At 41.5% G+C, this 27067-nt stretch overlaps 1 protein-coding gene across 4 annotated transcripts in view; it reads right to left on the bottom strand.

The window, feature by feature from the left end:
• The window catches only part of mbd6 (methyl-CpG binding domain protein 6), an 86445-nt gene extending 59846 nt beyond the window's left edge, over window positions 1-26599 (bottom strand). For 2 of the 4 annotated variants that reach the window (XM_061985554.2, XM_061985558.2), the window contains exons 1-3: window positions 24965-25125; window positions 17731-17892; window positions 7277-7416 (exon numbers count right to left, since the gene is read on the bottom strand). In XM_061985554.2, the coding sequence (XP_061841538.1) occupies window positions 7277-7392 (116 nt within the window). In that variant the 5' untranslated portion in view covers window positions 7393-7416; window positions 17731-17892; window positions 24965-25125. Of the gene's footprint in view, window positions 1-7276; window positions 7417-17730; window positions 17893-24631; window positions 24876-24964; window positions 25126-26493 lie in introns of those variants that run through there. The other 2 variants (XM_061985555.2, XM_061985557.2) reach the window with 2 other exon arrangements.
• Between the last annotated feature and the right edge of the window lie 468 nt (window positions 26600-27067).

Raw genomic sequence — 27067 nt, 5'->3', positions numbered from 1 at the left:
CACACCGCCAGGTTGTGATTTGTTGGTTAGTGTGCACCCTCCTGTTGACAATTTCACCCGACTTCTTCCTTTTGTGGCCCAAAAGCTGAACTACACGTGTTTTCAATTTACAGGACCCCCTTCATCCCCCTACAAATTGGGTGACATTACCCCCTCCTGGTGCACCACCCTGATAGATGGCTCAAGGATAGGCCCTTGGGCACGAGCTGACTTATTCTGGTATTGTGGGGAGCACAGATTGTACATTAGAATCCCGACGTCAGCCGTTGGGCTTTGTGCTATGGTTAGAATGGTGACCCCGATCACCCTAGAGGGTACCAAATTAACACCCCTTGGAAGTCCTGTTTCAGCGGCCTCTAACTTCCCGCAGAGGACGCCATATATACATATATACATATATATATATATATATATATACATATATATATATATATATATATATATATATATATATATATATATATATATATATATACACATACATACATACAGGACTGTCTCAGAAAATTAGAATATTGTGATAAAGTCCTTTATTTTCTGTAATGCAACTAAAAACATGAAAATGTCATACATTCTGGATTCATTACACATCAACTGAAATATTGCAAGCCTTTTATTATTTTAATATTGCTAATTATGGCTTTCAGCTTAAGAAAACTCAAAAATCCTATCTCAAAAAATTTGAATATTTCCTCAGACCAAGTAAAAAAAAAAAGATTTATAACAGCAAAACAAAATCAAACATTTGAAAATGTCAATTAATGCACTCAGCACTTGGTTGGGAATCCTTTTGCACGGATTACTGCATCAATGCGGCGTGGCATGGAGGCAATCAGCCTGTGGCATTGCTGAGGTGTTATGGATGCCCAGGATGCTTCAATAGCGGCCTTTAGCTCATTTGCATGATTGGGTCTGGTGTCTTTCAGCTTCTTCTTCACAATACCCCACATATTCTTTATTGGGTTCAGGTCAGGGGAGTTGGCAGGCCAATCGAGGACAGTAGTGCCATGGTCAGTACACCAGTTACTGGTGGTTTTGGTACTGTGGGCAGGTGCCAGATCATGCTGGAAAATGAAATCATCATCTCCATAGAGCATTTCAACAGATGGAAGCATGTAATGCTCTAAAATCTCTTGGTACACAGCTGCATTGACTCTGGACTTGATTAAACACAGTGGACCAACACCAGCAGCTGACATGGCTCCCCAAACCATTGCTGACTGTGGGAACTTCACACTGGATTTCAAGCAACTTGGATTTTGCTCCTCTCCAGCCTTCCTCCAGACTCTAGCGCCTTGACTTCCAAATGAAATACAAAACTTGCTTTCGTCTGAAAACAGGACTCTGGACCACTCTGCAACTGTCCAGTGCTTCTTTTCCAAAGCCCAAGTCAGACGCTTCTTCCGTTGTCTTGAGTTCAGGAGTGGCTTGACCATGGGAATACGGCTATTGTAGCCCATTTCCCGGACACGTCTCTGAACAGTGGCTTTTGATACCTAGACTCCAGCTTCAGTCCACTGTCTTTGAAGCTCCCTCAAATTCTGGAAGCGGCTCTTCTTAACAATGCTGTTAAGGCTGCGGTTCTCTCTCTTGGTTGTGCAGCGTTTCCTGCCACATTTCCTCCTTCCAACAGACTTTTTGTGAATGTGCTTTGAAACTGCACTCTGTGAAGAGCCTGCTCTTTTAGAAATTTATTTTTGTGTCTTACCCTCCTAGTGTCAATGATGGTCCTCTGGAGAGCAGTCAGGTCAGCAGTCTTCCCCATACTTGTGATTTAGTTTACTGAACCAAGCTGAGTGTTTTTAAAGGCTCAGGGAAACCCTTGCAGGTGTTTCGAATTAATTATACGATTCAAGTGATTAGTTAAATAGCCTGCTAGTATACTTTTTCATGACATTCTAATATTTTGAGATAGGAGAGGCTCCAGCGACCCCCGTGACACTAAAAGGGACAAGCGGTAGAAAATGGATGGATGCATGGATATTTGAGTTTTCTTAAGCTGTATGCCATAATCAGCAATATTAAAACCACAAAAGGCTTGCAATATTTCAGTTGATGTGTAATGAATCCAGAATGTATGACATTTTCATGTTTTTAGTTGCATTACAGAAAATAAAAGAACTTTATCACAATATTCAAATTTTCTGAGACAGTCCTGTATATATGTGTGTGTGTATATATATATATATATATATATATATATATATATATATATATATATATATATATATATATATATATATATATATATATATATATATATACATATATATATATATATAAATAATATAATGGATGTATAATTAATGATTATTATAATTAAATAAATAATAAATATAATATAATAAATAATATTATAATAAATCGAAGACCTCCATGAAAAATAAAAACAAAGGACCCAGATTTCCCTCGCCCGGACGCGGGTCACCGGGGCCCCCCTCTGGAGCCAGGCTAGGAGGTGGGGCACGATGGCGAGCGCCTGGTGGCCGGGCCTGTCCCCTTGGGGCCCGGCCGGGCACAGCCCGAAGAGGCAACATGGGTTCCCCCTCCAATGGACTCACCACCCATAGCACGGGTCATAGAGGTCGGGTGCAATGTGAGCTGGGCGGAAGCCGAAGGCAGGGCACTTGGCAGTTCGATCCTCGGCTACAGAAGCTAGCTCTTGGGACGTTGAACGTCACCTCGCTGGGGGGGATAGATATAGTCGGACTCACTTCGACGCACAGCAAGGGCTCTGGAACCAGTTCTCTTGAGAGGGGCTGGACTCTCTTCCACTCTGGTGTTGCCGGCAGTGAGAGACAACGGCCTGGGGTGGCAATTATTGTTGCCCCCCGGCTCAGAGCCTGCACGTTGGAGTTCAACCCAGTGGACGAGAGGGTAGTTTCCCTCCGCCTTCGGGTGGGGGAACAGGTCCTGACTGTGGTTTGCGCTTACACGCCAAACCGCAGCTCAGAGTACCCACCATTTTTGGATTCGCTCGAGGGAGTACTTGAGAGTGCTCCCCCGGGTGATTCCCCTCGTTCTACTGGGGACTTCAACGCTCATGTTGGCAATGACAGTGAAACCTGAAGAGGCGTGATTGGGAAGAATGGCCGCCCGGATCTGAACCCGAGCGGTGTTTTGTTATTGGACTTTTGTGCCCGTCACAGATTGTCCATAACGAACACCATGTTCAAACATAAGGGTGTCCATATGTGCACTTGGCACCAGGACACCCTAGGCCGCAGTTCCATGATCGACTTTGTAGTTGTGTCTTCGGAATTGCGGCCTCGTGTTTTGGACACTTGGGTGAAGGGAGGGGCTGAGCTTTCTACCGATCACCACCTGGTGGTGAGTTGGCTGCGATGGTGGAGGAGGATGCCGGACAGACCTGGCAGGCTCAAACGCATTGTGAGGGTTTGCTGGGAACGTCTGGCAGAGTCTCCTGTCAGAGAGTTTTAATTCCCACCTCCGGAAGAACTTTGAACATGTCACGAGGGAGGTGCTGGACATTGAGTCCGAGTGGACCATGTTCCGCACCTCTATTGTCGAGGCGGCTGATTGGAGCTGTGGCCGTAAGGTAGTTGGTGCCTGTCGTGGCGGTAATCCTAGAACCCGTTGGTGGACACCGGTAGTGAGGGATGCCGTCAAGCTGAAGAAGGAGTCCTATCGGGTTCTTTTGGCTCATGGGACTCCTGAGGCAGCGGACAGGTACAGACAGGCCAAGCGGTGTGCGGCTTCAGCGGTCGCAGAGGCAAAAACTCGGACATGGGAGGAGTTCAGGGAAGCCATGGAAAACGACTTCCAGACGGCTTCGAAGCGATTCTGGACCACCATCCGCCGCCTCAGGAAGGGGAAGCAGTGCACTATCAACACCGCGTATGGTGAGGATGGTGTTCTGCTGACCTCGACTACGGATGTTGTGGATCGGTGGAGGGAATACTTCGAAGACCTCCTCAATCCCACCAACACGTCTTCCTATGAGGAAGCAGTGCCTGGGGAATCTGTGGTGGGCTCTCCTATTTCCGGGGATGAGGTTGCTGAGGTAGTTAAAAAGCTCCTCGGTGGCAAAGCCCCGGGGGTGGATGAGATCCGCCCGGAGTTCCTTAAGGCTTTGGATGCTTTGGGGCTGTCTTGGTTGACAAGACTCTGCAGCATCGCGTGGACATCGGGGCGGTACCTCTGGGTTGGCAGACCGGGGTGATGGTTTCTCTCTTTAAGAAGGGGAACCGGAGGGTGTGTTCTAACTATTGTGGGATCACACTCCTCAGCCTTCCCGGTAAGGTCTATTCAGGTGTACTGGAGAGGAGGCTACGCCGGATAGCTGAACCTCGGATTCAAAAGGAACAGTGTGGTTTTCGTCCTGGTCGTGGAACTGTGGACCAGCTCTATACTCTCGGCAGAGTCCTTGAGGGTGCATGGGAGTTTCCCCAACCAGTCTACATGCTTTGTGGACTTGGAGAAGGCATTTGACCGTGTACCTCGGGAAGTCCTGTGGGAAGTGCTCAGAGAGTATGGGGTATCAGACTGTCTGATTGTGGCGGTCCGCTCCCTGTATGATCAGTGTCAGAGCTTGGTACGCATTGCCGGCAGTAAGTCGGACACGTTTCCAGTGAGGGTTGGACTCCGCCAAGGCTGCCCTTTGTCACCGATTCTGTTCATAACTTTTATGGACAGAATTTCTAGGCGCAGTCAAGGCGTTGAGGGGATCCGGTTTGGTAGCTGCAGGATTAGGTCTCTGCTTTTTGCAGATGATGTGGTCCTGATGGCTTCATCTGGCCAGGATCTTCAGCTCTCACTGGATCGGTTCGCAGCTGAGTGTGAAGCGACTGGGATGAGAATCAGCACCTCCAAGTCCGAGTCCATGGTTCTCGCCCGGATAAAGGTGGAGTGCCATCTCCGGGTTGCGGAGGAGACCCTGCCCCAAGTGGAGGAGTTCAAGTACCTCGGAGTCTTGTTCACGAGTGAGGGAAGAGTGGATCATGAGATCGACAGGCGGATCGGTGCGGCGTCTTCAGTAATGCAGACGCTGTATCGATCCGTTGTGGTGAAGAAGGAGCTGAGCCGGAAGGCAATGCTCTCAATTTACCGGTCGATCTACGTTCCCATCCTCACCTATGGTCATGAGCTTTGGGTTATGACCGAAAGGACAAGATCACGGGTACAAGCGGCCGAAATGAGTTTCCTCCGCCGGGTGGCGGGGCTCTCCCTTAGAGATAGGGTGAGAAGCTCTGTCATCCGGGAAGAGCTCAAAGTAAAGCCGCTGCTCCTCCACATCGAGAGGAGCCAGATGAGGTTGTTCGGGCATCTGGTCAGGATGCCACCCGAACGCCTCCCTAGGGAGGTGTTTTTAGGGCACGTCCGACCGGTAGGAAGCCACGGGGCAGACCCAGGACACGTTGGGAAGACTATGTCTCCCGGCTGGCCTGGGAACGCCTCGGGATCCCCCGGGAAGAGCTGGACGAAGTGGCTGAGGAGAGGGAAGTCTGGGCTTCCCTGCTTAGGCTGCTGCCCCCGCGACCCGACCTCGGATAAGCGAAAGATGGATGGATGGATATAATTGAATATTAAAAGTATGTGAAAGTTCAACTCCTACCTTGTTAAGTCAAACATGGGTAACTGTGAAGTGTTTTGCATTTTTCCCATCATGCCCTGCAATGGATTTTAATGGTTGTCATTTCATATACCGGTATTTACGCTGATCAGACGTTTATTTTTTTATAATAACAACCACAAGTTTCAGTGAGCAGGTCATGTTTTATGTGTGACCATGTGTGTTGACTGTTTGTGTTGGTTGAGGGTTTTTTTTCTTCTGCGCCATGACTAGGAAAGGCTGTTTGGGTCATAAGTAAACGCTGTGCACACAAACACATAAGTAAACACTGTGCACACATTCTCAATAAAGTATACTTCTACCTGTATTTGACACCGTTCAGACCGCCAGTGAATTAAGTTTAAAATTTTAAACCGTCGCGCATGCCAAATTTAAGCTATACGCAGGCCGTAGTTTGGACACCTATGAGTTAGGGGGAAAAAAACTAGGGGTGCACAAAAATACATATTTTAATAACATAATGGATGCGTAATTAATAATTAGTATAACTGAATATTATGAGTGTGTGAAAGTTCAACTCCTACCTTGTTAAGTCAAACATGGATAACGGTGAAAAGAGTGTTTTGCATTTTTCCCATCATGCCTTGCAATGCATGGGTGTCATTTCACATTTTTACACTGATTTTTTTTTTTTAATATAATATCCACAAGTTTCAGTGAGCAGGTCGTGTTATGTGTGTTGACTGTTTGTGTTGGTTGAGTTTTATTTTCTTCTGCGCCAGGACTAGGGAAGGTTGTTTGGAGTGGGTAATATAAGTAAACACTGTGCACACATTCTCAATACAGTACACTTCAACCTGTATTACTCACATTGTCCACATGATAGCTACAATTTGACACCATTCAGACAGCCAGTGAAGGAAGTTTAATATTTCAAACCATCGCTGGCGCCAAATTGAAGACATCCGCAGGCTTTAGTTTGGACACTCCTGAGTTAGAGCAAAAAAAAAACTAGGGGTGCACAATCGTGATTCTTATTCATCCCGATTTCTAAATTGATTCATACTTTTCAAAAATCTATGTATTTATTTTTATAATAAGGATCAGTTTTTAAAAAAGTGTTTTTAGGCCAGGTATTAATAGTATTGAATTTTGGAATGAAGATGTAACATAGAATAGAATAGAATAGAAAGTACTTTATTGATCCCTGGGGGAAATTCAGCTTCATGACATGCTCTGTAGTGGAAACAATCTTGTTGAAGACATGAATGCCTTGCTCATGTTGTTGTTTTGGAGCATGCCATACCAGCTTGTTACAGTGCTAGCTCGCCAACAAATAACTTCAACATAGCATTTTAGCCAAAGTTCAGCTAAACTTTGTGTAAATTGGTTCAAGTACTTTGTGCTTGTCAGGAACTTTAGGTGTGAAGCTAAAATGTGTCAAGTCTATTGGATTGCTAATGAATAATCAATAATATAGCAGTGGGCAGCTTTGGAAACACATCACAAAATGTTTGTTTCTTTTTGAGGGAGTGGTTTTATTGCCGCTCTTTGTTTGAAAAAGAAATGACACGTGGCTGTTGTGAGCACTTTGCCTGTTCTTGCTTCTATTTAAAGTGACAGCCACTGAATAGGTGCATGCCCAATACCCCATTAGTCCACTAATGGTTAGAATAATGGACATCACTTCCCGGGTAAGTCTAGTGAAGGGGCGACTGTAATGTAAAGAGAAAAAGAGGTCACCTGACGTAGACCACCCGGCCGCCATCTGCTCTTCTGTGCCAGCCAATGGGGATGTGGATGGCAGCGGTGCCCGCCCCATCCTTGTCCCCGCTGCCCGTGTCACTGCCTCCCATCATTGTGTCGCTGCAGCCTGCCAGCAGCTTGGAACCAAAACAACAACAAAACAACTTCAAATGATATCAACACAGAGCATTGTTTGTCTATCTTCACAAGCCTTACAACACGTTTTTTTCTTCTTTTATGCTGTCTAAATCATAAATAACAGCAAGTAAGAGGTGGCTAATGAGAGTACACTGTTGCGCCCATAAAGCCCTGTAAAGAACCCTTCAAAAAGGGCCAACAATACATGTCGTGACCTGAATATTAAACAAGTATTAGTGATATTGTTATTATGAGCGCTAACACAGAGGAACTCCTTCTAGAGAGCTAACTAGCTTATGCTGCTATATTGACATATTGAGCTGCTGCATGGCCTCTGAGTTGGTGAAAGTTAATTCTAGATGATAAATCATGTCTCTCACCTGGATAGTAGAAGGTTGTGGACATAAACCCACAAGTTGGTACACTTTGACATCCAACTTAGACCCGGAGATGGCCAGAAAGACACAACAAAGTGCTTGTTGTTTTTTAACCCTTTGTGACGATTATGATAAATTGTTGATATACAACCATCCCATCAGTTTGTATCCCAGTGAGAGCAGACATTGTACAGTAAGTGATTGTTTTATTACGTTTGTATATCTTGTTCAGCACTTAGCAATACTGCTACATGATGCTTAGTGTTTGACTAAAGCTGCATCTGTTTAGCACACAGCTTTTAAAATGTGTATAGATCATCTTCCTTATATTCAGGCTCAAAAATAGAAGCTTCTGGATCATCGTTTGTCCCAAAGTAGTCTTTTTTGTCTCTCATCGAGTCTGCCATGATTAGTAGTCTTGTTGTTGCTGAAGGGAAAAGTGAGCGCTGTGATGCGTCTGTGAAATTAATACGCAAAATTATGAAAAATATGTATATAATACATGGTATTATGAATGTTACTAGATACTACATATATACTTACAGTATGATGAAAATATATAAATATGACATGTTATTATGAATGTTACTACATGACATATATACTTAAACAGTATGATGAAAATATGTAAATATGACATGTTATTATGAATGTTACTACATGACATACACTATATTGCCAAAAGTATTTGGCCACCTGCCTTGACTCACATATGAAGTTGAAGTGCCATCCCATTCCTAACCCATAGGGTTCAATATGATGTTTTGCAGCTATTACAGCTTCAAGTCTTCTGGGAAGGCTGTCCACAAGGTTGCGGAGTGTGTTTATAGCAATTTTTGACCATTCTTCCAAAAGCGCGTTAGTGAGGTCACACACTGATGTTGGTCGAGAAGGCCTGGCTCTCAGTCTCTGTTCTAATTCATCCTAAAGGTGTTCTATCGGGTTCAGGTCAGGACTCTGTGCAGGTCAGTCAAGTTCATCCACACAAGACTGTGTCATCCATGTCTTTATGGACCTTGCTTTGTGCACTGGTGCACAGTCATGTTGGAAGAGGAAGGGGCCCGCTCCAAACTGTTCCCACAATGTTGGGAGCATGGAATTGTCCAAAATGTTTTGGTATCCTGGAACATTTACAGTTCCGTTCAGTGGAACTAAGGGGCCAAGCTTGACTCCTGAAAAACAACCCCACACCATAATTCCTCCTCCACCAAATTTCACACTGGGCACAATGCAGTCCGAAATGTAGCGTTCTTCTGGCAACCTCCAGACCCAGACTGGTCCATCAGATTGTCAGATGGAAAAGCGTGATTCATGACTCCAGGTGGCATCCTTTGACAGTTCTACGCTGGAAATCACTGAGAGCGGCCCATTCTTTCACATACGTTTGTAGAAACAGTCTCCGTGCCTGAGTGCTTGATTTTATACACCTGTGGCCGGGCCAAGTGATTAGTGATTGTCATCATTTGGATGGGTGGCCAAATACTTTTGGCAATATAGTGTATATACTTAAAACATGTGTAGGTGTTTGATGTTTTTTAGAGCACTTTATAGGCGTTATAGAGTGCCCCTATCGGCTCCATTGTTAGCTGACTTTTGCAAATGTTTATTTATGATTTAGAATGCATAAAATTCAGAAAACCAGGATAGTGAAGAATAAACAAGAGCAAAAAGAAAATAAGGGTATGTTCAGGGATGCTATTTGAACCCAAACACCAACAATCCTGGTACCTGGGAATCAGTAGGTACTCAACGGGACCAATTCTCTGTCATTTTGTGTGTTTATGTGGCAATAAGTGTTAATGGTTGAGTGACAACATGTTATTTTGTACTTAACGTCTAAAAGTGAGTTGATAATAACTGTGCTGCCCACTTATTGCTATAAAAACGAAGTGTGCACGTTATAAAACAAGTAGATCATTTCAAAACAACAATGGATGAAATATCCAAACAACAACACTAAAATACGTTGAAGTTTAATTTGCAAGTCTTGGACTTTGCATGCAATTGCAATTCCCTGACATTAGATGGCACTAGTGTCAGGATGTTGTCCACAGAAAGGCAACAAAAGGAGAGATGGACTCCAGCGTGCTGTCATCACAGCTTACATCTTTCTTGTAAGGTTTCCATCAAACACTACATTTCCCACAATCCCTGCAGGAAGTGGATCTGCTCCACCTGCAGTCAACTAAAGAGTTGATACGTGCCACCATCAAATGCCACAAGAGACCAAAAATGTTACAACCGCATCAACTGTGGAAAACTTTTCAGTCATTCACATTTTTAACATCAGCAAATTTGACGTCTGCATTGAGTACGCATCCCAGGACTTAAAGGGGAACTGCACTTTTTGGGGGGAATTTTGCCTATCGATCACAATCATTATGAGAGAAAAGAAGACAAAAGTTGGGGGGGTTTTTTACATTCTAAAATGTAAAAATGGGCTCGTTCTACCTCTAAATTACTTTAAAGATGCATTCAACAATACTTAATTTACGTTGTGTAACCTGTATGATAACATTGTCATTGTTAGAGAACACTGAGGAACTCTTTTTATAGAGTGCTAACACATCGCCATGCAACCATATTAGCGGTAAAAGCTAACTACGGCAAGAGATAAGCTAGCTTCTATGTCAACACAAAACACGTTTGAGTTTGTAATACACAACACTGATAGAACACCAATCTAGTGAGTGAAAAACATGAACAATCATATTACAGTATGTGTAAAGTATTATTTCATGTTTTTTTTGTACAAAGCTAGCCAGACAGTGTATGTACTGTAGTGGTACTAACACGCATGACGTGTTGCGTGTATCATGAACAATATAAAGTGGGACTCACTCCATGGACAGTTGTCTGTTTGGTCCAGCTGGCCAGGGACATGTTTTCCAGTTTATTTGGGTAAGCACTCCATTTATGTCAAAATAGTGTGTATATAAAACGTTGATGGAGGGTTTTGAAGTTGTTTTAGAGGCTTTGAAGGCTACATAGGAGACTACTTTTAAAGTTTAGTCGCATGTTTCAAGTGTTTTTTTATCATCTTTAAAATCCCCCCCCCCCCAAAAAAAAAACAAGTCTTCTTGTCACTCATAATGATTGTGAGCGATAGGCAAAATTCCTAAAAGAGCGCAGTTCCCCTTCAAGATATCCCATCATGTCAGCTTGTCCTCGGTGTGTTGCCATTAAGTTGATTGTACCAATCTTGTCTTTTGTCCAGTCCTACAAAGTGTTTGTACTCTAAGTACTGTAGGGTCATACAGAATAGCGGTACTTATGAATTAAAAAAGGTACTATACAGTCTTTGAAAAATACCAGTATTTTTGTTATCATGCCATGATGGTGCTGCGTGGTGGTGACATGGCAGGCAATATGAGTCGATGCGCATGTGAGTCAACACACAGAGAGCACTTACGAGCAGTAACAGTGTGGAGACAGAAGAGGGGAAAATGGAGAAACGATAAAGGTGAAGCTGTAAACACTGACACGTTCTCTGGCAGCAGTGCTTTCAAACATAGCTAGCTAGCGGCTAACGTCTCTCCACAGTGTTTTAGCTACTTTTAAATCACTAATCTTCGCCTCCACCATCATCATTCCTGCAGGACGAGGAATAGCTAAACACCGTAGGAGGATACAATAGCCGCTGAGAGCAAACTAGCGCTCCTTAATGTAAACAAAATGGTGGATCTATACAAATATCCACTGTAACAATACCAAGTACAAGAGACGTATATAGTCGATACTATAATATTTTTATTATCATCCTGTAATTGGTATCGGATCAATACCCAAATTTGTGGTATCAGCCAAAAACTAATGTCAAGTATCAAAGAAGAGAAGAATAAGTGATTATTACATTTTAACAGAAGTGTAGATAGAACATGTTGAAACAGGAAGTAAGCAGATATTAACAGGAAATGAATAATGTTGACAAAATAATATGACAATATTACCGTATTTTCCGCACTATAAGGCGCACCTAAAAACCACAAATTTTCTCAAAAGCTGACAGTGCGCCTTATAACCCGGTGCGCTTTATATATGGATAAATATTAAGATTCATTTTCATAAAGTTTAGGTCTCACAACTACGGTAAACAGCCGCCATCTTTTTTCCCCGTAGAAGAAGCGCGCGGTGCATGCTGGGATATGTGACGTTTCATTTCCATTTGTGTGTTTATGTAAAGACCCCAAAATGGCTCCTATTAAGTGTGTTGTCTGTCTAATTATAAATAATGCAGACGAGGCGTGTTAACTGAGTTCTCAACGTTTACTCACAGCGTGCTCATAACCACATTCTAACTGCCAGCACCACCAAACAACGCTTCTCAGGGCTACCGCGCATGCTCGTCACTATCGTTGCATGCTGGGTAGTGTAGTTGTTATATTTGCTAGCTCATAACATCACATTAAGAGACACGCTTACGCGCTTAATTCACTACTCGCCGTCATTCCGGGTGGATTGACAAAAGACCTCCAGCCGCTAGATATTGGTGTCAACAGGGCATTCGAAGCTAGACCGCAACTACGGTAAACAGCCGCCATCTTTTTTCCCCGTAGAAGAAGCGCGCGGTTCATGCTGGGATATGTGACGTTTCATTTCCATTTGTGTGTTTATGTAAAGACCCCAAAATGGCTCCTATTAAGTGTGTTGTCTGTCTAATTATAAATAATGCAGACGAGGCGTGTTAACTGAGTTCTCAACGTTTACTCACAGCGTGCTCATAACCACATTCTAACTGCCAGCACATACAACAACGCTTCTCAGGGCTACCGCGCATGCTCGTCACTATCGTTGCATGCTGGGTAGTGTAGTTGTTATATTTGCTAGCTCATAACATCACATTAAGAGACACGCTTACGCGCTTAATTCAATACTCGCCGTCATTCCGGGTGGATTGACAAAAGACCTCCAGCCGCTAGATATTGGTGTCAACAGGGCATTCGAAGCTAGACTGCTAACTGCGTGGGAACAATGGATGACCGAAGGCGAACACACCTTCACTAAGACAGGGAGACAGCGAGATCCATTTTGGATCCCACATTCGCCCAACTTTTCAATTCGGACAACGAAGGAGAATAATTCGAGGGATTTATGAATGAAGAATAACTTCAGAAAGTGAGCGTTATGTTTATTTTGTGTGTTGTGACATTAACGTTCGAGCAACATTATGTTGCTATTGCTCTGCACTATTTTGAATTTTACTATGTTTGTGATTGCACATTTGCGTACATTTTGGGACAGAGTTGTTAGAACGCTGGTTTTTAATATATTATTAAAGTTTGACTGACCTATCTGACTGTTTTTTTGACATTCCCTTTAGCGCAGCGTAGGCGCGGCTTATAGTCCGGGGCGGCTTATAGGTGGACAAAGTTTTGAAATATGCCATTCATTGAAGGTGCGGCTAATAACCCGGGGCGGCTTATAGTGCGGAAAATACGGTAAGTTAAAGTTAAAGTACCAATGATTGTCACACACACTAGGTGTGGCGAAGATATTATCTGCATTTGACCCATCACCCTTAATCACACCCTGGGATTTGAGGGGAGCAGTGAGCAGCACTGTGATTTAACCCCCAATTCCAACCCTTGATGCTGAGTGCCAAGCAGGGAGATAATGGGTCCCATTTTTATAGTCTTTGGTATGACTCGGCCGGGGTTTGAACTCACAACCTACCCATCTAAGGACGGACACTCTAACCACGAGGTTACTGCATATGTCAGCAGACTAATTAGGAGTCTTTGTTTGTTTACTTACTACTAAAAGAAAAGTTGCCTCGTATGTTCACTATTTTATTTCATGACAACATTCTTCATTGATTGCAATTAAAATCGTACGTTTAATGTATCTTGGGATTTTTAGCTAAAATAAAACTAATAATGATTTTTGTGGAACCCTTTATTTTGCAAAGTATGAAATTACATTTTGGTACTTAGTTTTAGAATTCCTTAACACATCTGGAGGTGTTGGAATCGCCATGTAAAATTGCTAATGCTAATCAGTAGTATGTATGTGGCATCCATCCATCCATATTCTACCGCTTATTCCCTTTGGGGTCGCGGGGGGCGCTGGAGCCTATCTCAGCTACAATCGGGCGGAAGGCAGGGTACACCCTGGACAAGTCGCCACCTCATCACAGGGCCAACACAGCTAGACAACATTCACACTCACATTCAGCTTAGAACTAGCCCAATTTGAAAAGTGGAGCCTCACTTCTGAGTGCTTACTGTCAGACATGCTGGCTTTGTTGGCATGGAGAGTTCCGCAGGCCATGTGCTGCCCGCCACTGTCCTAAACCTGGCCAGCATACATCTTGAAACATGCTTGAATATTTAAAGTTCATCTAAGTTAGTTTGTTCTTTGAGCCAATGCGACTAATGTCAGTCAATGACCATGTGCATTATTACATCACTGCTTCATCTATTAATATGCAGCTATTTAAACTACCTTTCCCGTCCAAATAAAAAACTATCTCACCTATGTGGACATTATAAAACATGTCTAAGCATCATACACAATTCTAAATTACACCCATCGAAAGCCACTACAAACTATGAACAATCACTTACTGTACAATATCTGCTCTCAATGGGATAAGACTGAGGAGTTGTTTATATCTTCCCCTTTACATCAACAATTCATCATCACTCTCACAAAGGGTTTAACAGAATGTGCGGCAAACAAGCGTCTTTTCCTGTTTTTCTCTCCATCTCCGGGTCTAAGTTTGATGTTAAAGTATACAAATGTGTGGGTTTATGTCCACGACCTTCTACTATCCAGGTGAGGGACGTGATTCATCAGCTGGAATTAACTTACACCAACTCAAAGGCCATGCAGCAGCTCAATATGTCTAAAAGTAGTCCACCTGTGTTAGCGCTTATAATAACAATAGTGCCAATGTTCAGGTCACGACATGTAATTGGAGTATTAGAGGACTTTGTAGGCAGTATAGAGTACTCTCATTAGCCAACTTGCCATATTTATATTTAGAATGCATTAAAAAAATAAGTTCTTGTCTTACGTAAGAGTCGTGGATGACGGACAAAATACAAATTAAAGTGCAGTTCCCCTTTAACTCTTATTGATGTTTTCTTGCTGTTGGGTGTTGCTACGCGTCGCCTGGTTACTCTCTGCCATGTAGCTGAGGTCGGCGTTTACACTTAAGTCTGATACGGCACTCACGTTTGACTAAATAAAAAGCATTATTGGAGCCTGGCTCACTGATTGAGAGTGAAGAAGTGCAGTGCTAGCCAATGAGATAACAGCCACGCGCTGTCAACACGTCACAGGAAGTGAATATGGAAGTATCGTTGCAGTGAAACTATCTGCAAGGGCGTATCTCCATCTGGAATATGATCCACGTGTCCATGTGCTAATTTGTGTGTCTGTATCTCAATTTGTGTGTGTATAATCAGATTCGCGTGTGCTAATTTGTGTGTCTGTATCTCAATTTGTGTGTGTGTAATCAGAGCCGCGTGTGCTAATTTGTGTGTCTGTATCTCAATTTGTGTGTGTGTAATCAGATTCGTGTGTGCTAATTTGTGTGTCTGTATCTCAATTTGTGTGTGTGTGTGTGTGTGTGTGTAATCAGAGCCGCGTGTGCTAATTTGTGTGTCTGTGAAAAAAAAAGTGTGTGTGTATTCAGATTTGTGTGATGCAGGAAGTCTGATTGACTTTAGAGACACTTCTGAAAGTGTAAAAAAGACGTGTCTGCAACTTCACCTTTCCCTCTACTCCACGCTCGTTGTTCACCTTTCCCTCTACTCCCCGCTCATGTTATTCACCTTTCCCTCTTCTCCCCGCTCATGTTATTCACCTTTCCCTCTACTCCCCACACGTTATTCACCTTTCCATCTACTCCCCACTCATGTTATTCACCTTTCCCTCTACTTCCCACTCATGTTGTTGAAGCCGCCACATAAGACTGACTTGTTGACAGATAACATTACTGAGAACTTCTTTGAAACACTGAGTTACTGCTAAAATATCAATTTGTACTTGCAGCTAGTGATCCCACATCCATTGTTTACACTTCATCAGGAAATAACATGAGTGGGTGCAAGACGCCCACTAGTGGGGAATATCGGGAAAGGCAAGATGACATGGCAGACACACAAGTCTTACTCTAAAAACACACACACACACACAGATTGAGATATAGACACAAAAATTAGGACATGTACACAGATTGAGATACAGACACACAAATTAGTACACAGACAATTAATCAGATTACAGACACACAGATTGAGATACACACAATTAGTACACAGACACAATGAATCACATTACAGACACAGATTGAGATACACACAATTAGTACACAAGACACAATGACTCAGATTACAGACACAGATTGAGATACTCACAATTAGTACAGACACAATGAATCACATTACAGACACAGATTGAGATGCACACAATTAGTACACAGGCACAATGAATCAGATTACAGACACACAGATTGAGATACACACAATTAGTACAGACACAATGAATCACATTACAGACACAGATTGAGGTACACACAATTAGTACACAAGCACAATGAATCAGATTACAGACACACAGATTGAGATACAGACTCACAAATTAGTACACAGACACAATGAATCAGATTACAGACACACAGATTGAGATACAGACACACAATTAGTCCACAGACACAATGAATCACATTACAGACACAGATTGAGATACACACAAATTAGTACACAAACAATAATCCAATTACAAACACACAGATTGAGATACAGACTCACAAATTAGTACACAGACACAATGAATCAGATTACAGACACACAGATTGAGATACAGACAGACAATTAGTACACAGACACAATGAATGACATTTCAGACACAGATTGAGATACACACAATTAGTACACAGACACAATGAATCAGGTTACAGACACACAGATCGAGATACAGACACACAATTAGTACACAGACACAATGAATCACATTACATACACAGATTGAGATACACACAAATTAGTACACAAACAATAATCCAATTACAGACACACAGATTGAGATACAGACTCACAAATGAGTACACCGACACAATGAATCAGATTACAGACACACAGATTGAGATACACACAAATTAGTACACAGACACAATGAATCAGATTACAGACACACAGATTAAGATACGGACACACAATTAGTACACAGACACAATGAATCACATTACAGACACAGATTGAGATACACACAAATTAGTACACAAACAAAAATCCAATTACAAACACACAGATTGAGATACAGACTCACAAATTAGTACACAGACACAATAAATCAGATTACAGACACACAGATTGAGATACAGACACACAATTAGTACACAGACACAATGAATGACATTACAGACACAGATTGAGATACACAATTAGTACACAGACACAATGAATCAGGTTACAGACACACAGATCGAGATACAGACACACAATTAGTACACAGACACAATGAATCACATTACATACACAGATTGAGATACACACAAATTAGTACACAAACAATAATCCAATTACAGACACACAGATTGAGATACAGACTCACAAATGAGTACACCGACACAATGAATCAGATTACAGACACACAGATTGAGATACACACAAATTAGTACACAGACACAATGAATCAGATTACAGACACACAGATTAAGATACGGACACACATTAGTACACAAACACAATGAATCAGATTACAGACACACAAATTAGTACACAGACACAATGAATCAGATTACAGACACACATATTGAGATACAGACACACAAATTAGTACACAGACACAATGAATCAGATTACAGATGCATAGATTGAGATACGCGTTTGCAAAGAGTTTTGCTACAAAAACACTTCCATAAGTGAGGTTTACGCCACTAACTATCGCACGGCCACAATGAGGAGTGTGAAAGCGCCCAGAGCGTACCTTGTCATCTTTGGGAAGCCAGGCTCCGGTTTGGGCTAGGGTATGGACTGTCTGAGGAACATGCTGCTGCTGGTGTAAGCTTCACGTCCAAAAGTGTGCAGAAGATGTGTCTGTCCTCACTTCATGTCCGATGGAGCTGGGCTTAGAAGGACTGGATGAGTCCTGCAGAAGAAAGGTGGAGGTGGATTAAGTAAGGAGGGAAGTAGGGTTGTGCCAGGTTGGGGGCTAACGCACAAGAAGCCATGCAAAGCCACGCACAAGGAGAAAAACAAGTTTAGCACTTGGAAGGTGTGTTTGGTACACAGGCCTGTGTAGTAGTGCGTGTCCGGCTGCATCATCAGTGTTAACGTGCGTTAACGCACTTTTTGTGTCTTTTTACACCGGAACGTCTTTTTTACCGTAAGATTTCAAGAAAAGCTGTACTTCTGTAGGATTATAGCCAATTTAAATGACCACGTTGCTTTTGAACATCCCATGTACAAGTGAATGAAGGGCATACTTAATCAACAGCCATACATGTCACACTAAGGGTGGCCCTATAAACATCGCCAACACTGTCATAAATATGTGTCATATAGTGAAACCACACTAAACAACACTGTCATAAATATGTGCCATATAGCGAAACCACTAAGGCTGAAACGACGCGTCGACGTAGTCGACGTCATCGGTTACGTAAATACGTTGACGTCGTTTTTATGCTTCGACGCGTCGCATATTTACGTCACACTGCCGTCATGGCGGAGCGCAAAGCAGATGATGCGAGCGGTGCGAGCGAGGGAAAAAAAGCACGCCAAAAGTCGTCAAAAGTGTGGGAGTATTTCAATAAACAAATGTATATAATTCGGCATTATTTCGGCCAGTCGGCTTATAAAATCAGAGCCGATCAGTTTACGTTCGCGCGCAGGTATAACGCGGCGCGCTCCTGTCTCATCTGCTGGTGCGCGAGCCCGGTAATTAGACCGCTGTGTCAAATCAAGGAGTACAAAAGACGCCAGCGCAGAGTGGAAAAAGGTTTAGTTCATTACAGATAACCCAGAGTTGTGCCAAAAGTATGTAAGATTTAATATTTCTCTTCGTGGGTGTGGCGCACCTGTTGCGCTGGTGAGATGGGAGGGGGGGTTGTGTGCATGTAGCGTGCTTAGTCTGGAGGCTAAATACACACAGTGTGTTATGTAACTGTTGTTTAGTGTTGATATTCTTTGCTTAGTTTGATAAATGTTGGAGCAGTTTGCTTCATCAGGAGGGTGAAGTCGCTCAATTTAAAGTGTTGGATTTAACTGTGTTGGTGAGGGCGTAGAAAAAGGGGCATTTTTCTACCAGTAGACAGCGTTTAAGATTGAGTGTTTCACTGCTAAATTAATAATATATTTATATTGAATATGGATTTTAAATATGTATCTAAATAGGTGGTTAATTGGTTAGGTATTTATGTATTTGCATATTGGGTTTTCTGTTGCATTTATCTATTGTGTTTCTGGTGTTAAATGTATTTTATATGTATCTTGGTGCATTTATGTTGAGACAATTTATTTAAAATCTGTTTTAACTTAAAGGGAAAAGATGTGTCCATTTTCTTGCACTTGTTTAATGGTTAAGAGTTTGATAGCTAATTAATAGTTGTAAATTATGGGATTGATAATTGATTGATTTTTTACAGCATGTTAATCTTGTGGTGTTTTGTCCTTAAAGGTTTTTCACCTACTAAAGAAGCTAAAGGCTACTAAAGGCTACTAAAGACAGCTAATGACAGCTAAAGAAACTAAAGTCTATTAACACTGCTAAAGACTGCTAAAAAGACTAAAGAAGAAAAAAGAAGCTGTTTCTTGGTTGGAAAAACTGTTGCAAACTAAAGGAAAATAAAAGGAAAAAGTAACTACGGTCTGGTCTTTTGAGTGAAATCCAGAAGCCACATTCAGCATTGGTACATCCCTTCAAGTGTGGGATAAGCACAGCGAAAAAAGCAAAACACTTGACAGTTGTTGTATGCACACTGTGTCGAGCGGAAATGGCCTATCATAGCAGCACAACGGCTATGAAGGAACATTTGAAAAGAAAACCCCCGACAGCGTTCTTGCCATCACCATCAACTAGTCAATCGTCCGCGTGAGTATACATTGTCATCATTACACAAAATCATGAATGTGTCATTTGTATCTGCGTTGTAAATTCATAAACTAAAACACTGTTTCGCTCTGAGAGGCGCGTTTGGCATGCCTGTTCAGTGTTTACAAAGACGCGCTCCTCTTTAACGCTAACGTTAATTAGTTGTGCAAATACCTTTTACAACATTAACAGTTACATATACTATGTACAAACCAGCAATTAACTTTCACTTTAATCATACTATCATTGTTGTGTTATTAAGCAAAATAAGCAATACTTTTACTTTTGTTGAAATGTTTACACTGTTACAGAATATTTCGTTTTGCACTTTTTTGTATTGGATGTTTATCTTTATTTTTGCACATTTTAAAGCAAAATAAGCAATACTTTTACTTTAGAAATGCTTATACTATTGCAGAATATTAAGATTTGCACTGGATGTTTACTTTTATATTTGCACATTAAAAAGCAAATAAGCTACTTTTAATTTTGTTAAATGTTAAAAGTTTTAAATGTTTACATTGTTACAGAATATTTTGTCATGTTGTTGTCAATGTTGACTGAGTGGCCATACTTTTTTTTTTGTATATAAAAGTCATGCCTTTTGAAAAAACTGGCCAACATTTATTTTTTCATCTTCATTTTAAATAAAAAAAAATAATCGGTAAAAGGAAAAATAATCTATAGATTAATCGAAAAAATAATCTATAGATTAACCGATTAATCGAAAAAAATAATCTATAGATTAATCGATAGAAAAATAATCGTTAGCTGCAGCCTTAGAAACCACACTAAACAACACTGTCATAAACATATGTCATATAGTGAAACCACACTAAACAACAATGACAAACACATTTCGGGAGAATATTTGCACCACAACACAACATAAACACAGCAGAACAAATCAGTACCAACTCTTCCGGGACGCTACACTATTTTATTTGGTACAGGGTGTATTTATAAGTGTGACCAGTAGATGGCAGTCAAACATAAGAGATTAGTCTCAAATGAACAACACCAACATTTTAAATGTTCCATTGAAAATATAGAACATTACACACGGCGCTCAAAAATCTATCAAAATGTTTTAGTAGTAAATGTCTTAGTGCCATTTCTAATATAAAGTAGTGTAAAGTTCTTACTTATATCGGTCAGTAAACTCACCATGAAAGTGCTAAAACATACCAGCGTAGTGAGTTTACATTATTCACCCAAGGAACTTTAGTTATTAGAGAGTTCCGGTCGGACGGTTTTTCACGGGACACATTTCCGGCGTTGTTGTTTCCGGATGTGGAGATGCTGCTCCGTTATTGATTGAAGTAGTCTGAATGTCAGTAAAACAGTTAGCGCCATCTTTTGACACTTCTTCCACTCCCGTCCTTGCACGCTACACCGCTACAACAAAGATGACGAGGAGAAGACGCTGTCAAAGTGGAGGCCCGTAAATAAGACCGCCCACAAAACGGCGCATCCTGAAGCGACTTGAAGATGATGTGTAAAACATCATCTATGCATTTTGAGCAAAGAACCACCATTACATGTTATGTAGACCACAAGGAAGTATTTTACATTTAGAAAATAATCATAATATGACTCCTTTAATTTGCCCTATAATTCGGTGTGCCTAATATATGAAAAAAAATTAAAAAATAGACCATTCATGGGCAGTGCACCTTATAATCCGGTGCGCCCTATGTTCCGAAAAATACGGTATATTTGCCGGGTAAAATTATTAATTATTTATTATGGGTCGACTTCAACGTAATGCACTTAAATAGACCCCCTTTTAGACCAGTTGATCTGCCGTTTCTTTTCTGCTCTGCCCCCCCTCTCCTTTGTGGAGGGGGGAGGGGGGGGCACAGATTCGGTGACCACAGATGACGCGCTAGCTGTCCAAAGTCGGGACCCAGGGTGGACCACTCATCTGTGCATCAGTTGGGGACGTCTCTGCGCTGCTGACCTGTCTCCACTTAAGATGATCTCCTGCTGGCCCCACTATGGACTGGACTTTCACTATCATGTTATATCCACTATGGACTGGACTCTCACTGTTATGTTAGAATCACTATGGACTGGACTCTCACTATTATGTTAGATCCACTATGGACTGGACTCTCACACTATTATGTTAGATCCACTATGGACTGGACTCTCACTATTATGTTAGATCCACTATGGACTAGACTATCACAATATTATGCTAGATCCACTATGGACTGGACTCTCGCTATTATTATGTTAGATCCACTATGGACTGGACTCTCACTATTATGTTAGATCCACTAAGGACTGGACTCTCACACTATTATGTTAGATCCACTATGGACTGGACTCTCACAATATTATGTTAGATCAACTATGGACTGGACTCTCACACTATTATGTTAGATCCACTATGGACTGGACTCTCACTATTATGTTAGATCCACTATGGACTGGACTCTCACACTAATATGTTAGATCCACTATGGACTGGACTCCCACTATTATGTTAGATCCACTATGGACTAGACTCTCACAATATCATGCCAGATCCACTATGGACTGGACTCTCACTATTATGTTAGATCCACTATGGACTGGACTCTCACTATTATGTTAGATCCACTATGGACTGGACTCTCACAATATTATGTTAGATCCACTATGGACTGGACTCTCACACTATTATGTTAGATCCACTATGGACTGGACTCTCACACTATTACGTTAGATCCACTATGGACTGGACTGTCACACTATTATGTTAGATCCACTATGGACAGGTTCAGTGTTACATAATTTTAATAGTTACATTTATATTTGTAGATTTTGCCATTGCAGTATTAACAGTCAGGTAAAAAATATGTATATTTTATATAAAAAAAAAAAGAAGAATTTATGTCAACTGCTGTACAGAAAACCTTTTTTTTTTCTATAGATAGATGGATAGATAGATAGATAGATAGATAGATAGATAGATAGATAGATAGATAGATAGATAGATAGATAAAACAAATATTTATGTCCAGTAAAGAAAGTCTGTCTTTTTTCTTTTCTTTTTTAATATGTAAAACAAGTATTTATGTTAAGTGCAGTTCCATCCATCCATCCATTTTCTACCGCTTGTCCCTTTTGGCGTCGCGGGGGGTGCTGGAGCCTATCTCAGCTGCATTCGGGCGGAAGGCGGAGTACACCCTGGACAGGTCACCACCTCATCGCAGGGCCAACACAGATAAACAACATTCACACTCACATTCACACACTAGGGCCAATTTAGTGTTGCCAATCAACCTATCCCCAGGTGCATGTCTTTGGAGGTGGGAGGAAGCCGGAGTACCCGGAGGGAACACACGCAGTCACGGGGAGAACATGCAAACTCCACACAGAAAGATCCCGAGCCCGGGATTGAACTCAGGACTACTCAGGACCTTCGTATTGTGAGGCACATGCACTAACCCCTGTCCACCGTGCTGCCTTTATGTTAAGTGCAGTTGTTGATGTTAAATAAAGTGATTATTGGCAAAACCGCTTGTCATTTTTATGTTGAGGCGGCGGGGGTAATGTCGGTAGCTGCATCGCCGAATATAACTAATAAAGTAACTTGTAATCTAACTTTTAAAATCAACTAATCAGTAAAGTAACTAAGTTACTTTCTAAAAGGAGTAATCAGTAGTCATTAATCAGATTAGTTTTTCAAGTTTACTGTGGCAACACTGATATCACTTGTATTTACCGGCAAATGTCCACGCTTGGAGGAAACCAGAGGAGTGGAAGAAAGGTTTTAAAAGCTGAAGTGATCACAGTGTTTCTCAACCTTTTTTTAACGAAGGCACATTTTTTGCGTTGAAAAAATCTGGAGGCACACCACCAGCAGAAATCATTAAAAAAACTAAACTCAGTTAACAGTAAAAAGTTGTTGTCGCAATTGTTGGATATTACTTTAATGCATAACAAGCATGCATCAATATAGCTCTTGTCTCAAAGTTGGTGTACCGTTACCACCTATCACATCACACCCTGACTTATTTTGACTTTTTAGCTGTTTTCCTGTGTGTAGTGTTTTGGTTCTTGTCTTGCGCTCCTATTTTGGTGGTGTTTTCTCTTATTTTGGTATTTTCCTGTAGCAGGTTCATGTCTTCCTTTGAGCGATATTTCACGTATCTACTTAGTTTTAAGAATCAAGAATATTTCAGTGGTTTTTATCCTTCTTTGTGGGGACATTGTTGATTGTCACGTCATGTTCGGTTGTACACTGTGGACGCCGTATTGGCTCCACAGTAAGTCTTTGCTGTCATCCAGCATTCTGTTTTTGTTTACTTTGCAACCAGTTCGGTTTTAGTTTTGTTTTGCATAGCCTTCCCTAAGCTTCAATGCCTTTTCTTAGGGGCACTCATCTTTCGTTTATGTTTGGTTTAAGCATTAGACACAATTTTACCTTCACGCTGCCTCCCGTGTTTCCGACATCTACAAAGCAATTAGCTACCTGCTGCCACCTACTGATATGTAAGAGTATTACATGGTTACTCTGCAGAGCTCTAGACAACACCGACACTCAACAACAACACATCATTTGCAGACTATAATTACTGGTTTGCAAAACATATTTTTAACCCAAATAGGTGAAATTAGACAATCTCCCACGGCACACCAGACTGTATCTCATGGCACACTAGTGTGCCGCGGCACAGTGGTTGATCACATGCTAAGCTAACGGCTAAGCTAGCTGTGTAGTGACAGCTGTCAGGCGCACAAAAACACTCTCTAGCCCCGCAATGTGCACCGCACACGTCCAGAATATAAAAGGCATTACCGCGTTAGGGCCAGCCCCCGTAGGCGACGTCTAGTCCGGGACGAGTTGTGCAAATGTTCGCCTTTAGCGTCTGCTTGGCTCGCGGGAAGAATCACGTTAGCATCGGCGAGCTAACGGCTGCTAGGAGATGCTTTCTGACGCTCAAACGTGAAGACGCAGGCTTATCGCGGCGGTGACCGGCTGACGTGTGGACAACGTATGCGGGTTAACGCGCAGACAAAGCGGCAACGAGCCTCCTTTTTGTTGGTAACAATGTTAGCATAGCAACTAGCATAGCATAGCTAGCTGAGTTGGTTTGTTTGCAAGTGTCCCGACAAGAGTGCAGGATGTTACTTAGCCACGTCGTCGCTCTTGTCTAAGGCCGTCTTCCGTTCCAACGACGTACTCCAACAACCATTACGAGCCATGTAAATCCCCAAAATTCACAGTTTTTGTTGTTTTTGTATTATTATTCTACATTCCCACTTTGCAAAAAAATAATAATGGGAGTTTTCTGTCGCGCATGCGCACTGCGTCGCTGGAAGGAGGAGTGTACCCAGCATGCAACGGGAACTTTGTAGCCTTACGTAAAAACATTAATAACGCTTCAGGAAAACATCGTTGTACTTAAGTAACGAACCTCAAAAATGTCTACATTTACATATATTTTTTTAAATATTACAATGAGTAAACTGATGAGTTTGTAAATCTGTCACGTTACGTATAACATGTCATGTGGTTACGTAATCCTGCTTCTCATACAGCAGGGGTGTCCTAACTTTTTCCACACTGGGGTCATTGTCATCATTTTCGTTTTTTAAACCAATAAAATATTTATTGTAAAACTAAAGGCTTCCCTCAATTTTGTTGAACATTAAAGGACCTTAAACACTTAAATCTTCAGCTCAACTTCAGAAGTTATAATTTAATTTAATGTAGCCTGGCAAATTAATGTAAAGTGGCCAGATCCACATCATTAAAATTGTCCAGATCTACCTCATTTAAATTGGCCGGATCCACATCATTTAAAGTGACCAAATCCACTTCATTTAAAGTGGCCATATCCACTTAATTTCAATTGGCCAGATCCACTTCATTTAAAGTGTCCAGGTCCACTTCATTTAAATTGGCCAGATCTACATCATTTAAATTGGCCAGATCCACTTCATTTAAAGTGGCCAGATCCACATCATTTAATTTGGCCAGATCCACTTAATTTAAATTGACCAGATCCACTTCATTTAAAGTGGCCAGATCGACTTAATTTAAATTGGCCAGATCTACATCATTTAAAGAGGCCAGATCCACTTCATTTAAACTGGCCACATCTACATCATTTAAATTGGACAGATCCACATCATTTTAATTGCCTAAGTCCACATCATTTACAGTCGTGCTCATAAGTTTGCATACCCTAGGAGAATTTATGATTTCTTGGCCATTCTTCAGAGAATATGAATGATAACACAAAAACCTTTCTGCCATTAATTTCTGCGCAAATGTCACAAAGTATCCCGCTTTCATTACGCCAAACAGCAAAGAGACAAGCCTAAAAACTTCTGGAACAAAGTAATTTGGAGTGATGGCTTTCTTCTGGCGACTCGACCATGCAGCCCATTTTTCTTCAAGTGCCTCCTTATTGTGCATCTTGAAACAGCCACACCACAATTTCTCAGAGAGTCCTGTATTTCAGCTAAAGTTATTTGTGGATTTTTCTTTGCATCTCAAACAATTTTCCTGACCGTTGTGGCTGAAATCTTTGCTGGTCTACCTGAATCCCTCATTTTCCACTTCTTAATCAGCGTTTGAACACTGCTGATTGGCATTCTCTATTCCTTGGATATCTTTTTATACCCCTTTCCTGTTTTATGCAGTTCAATTACCTTTTCTCGCAGATCCTTTGACAATTATTTTGCCTTCCCCATGACTCAGAATCCAGAAACATCTGTGCAGCACTGGATGAAAGATGCAATGGTCTGTCAGAAGCCCAGAAACTCACTGACCTTTTATACACACACATTAATTACAAACAAACAGGTCACAGGTGAGGATTGGAATCTTGATTAGCCATTCAAACCTGTTTGTGTCAACTTTTGTGCACGTTATCAGATCAAAGTCACTGGGGTATGTAAACTTTTGATCAGGGTGATTTGGGTACTTTCTTTTGTCATTCTGATTTAAAAAGAGTAAACACAGTTGTTTGCCAATAAATAGCTTCACACAACTACTAAGCATGAGTGGAAGAAAGGTTTTTGTGTTATCATTCATATTCTCTGAAGAATGGCCAAGAAATCATAAATGATCCCAGGGTATGTAAACTTATGAGCACAACTGTAAATTGGCCAAATCCACATCATTTAAAGTGGCCAGATCCACTTAATTTATAGTGGCCAGATCCACATCATTTAAAGTGGCCAGATCCACTTAATTTAAATTGGCCAGATCCACTTAATTTAA

Source organism: Nerophis lumbriciformis, linkage group LG23, assembly GCF_033978685.3.
Source record: "Nerophis lumbriciformis linkage group LG23, RoL_Nlum_v2.1, whole genome shotgun sequence".
Lineage (NCBI taxonomy): Eukaryota > Metazoa > Chordata > Actinopteri > Syngnathiformes > Syngnathidae > Nerophis > Nerophis lumbriciformis.
The sequence above is the reverse complement of the archived record's forward strand: the minus strand, read 5'-3'. Positions and strand labels throughout refer to the sequence as shown.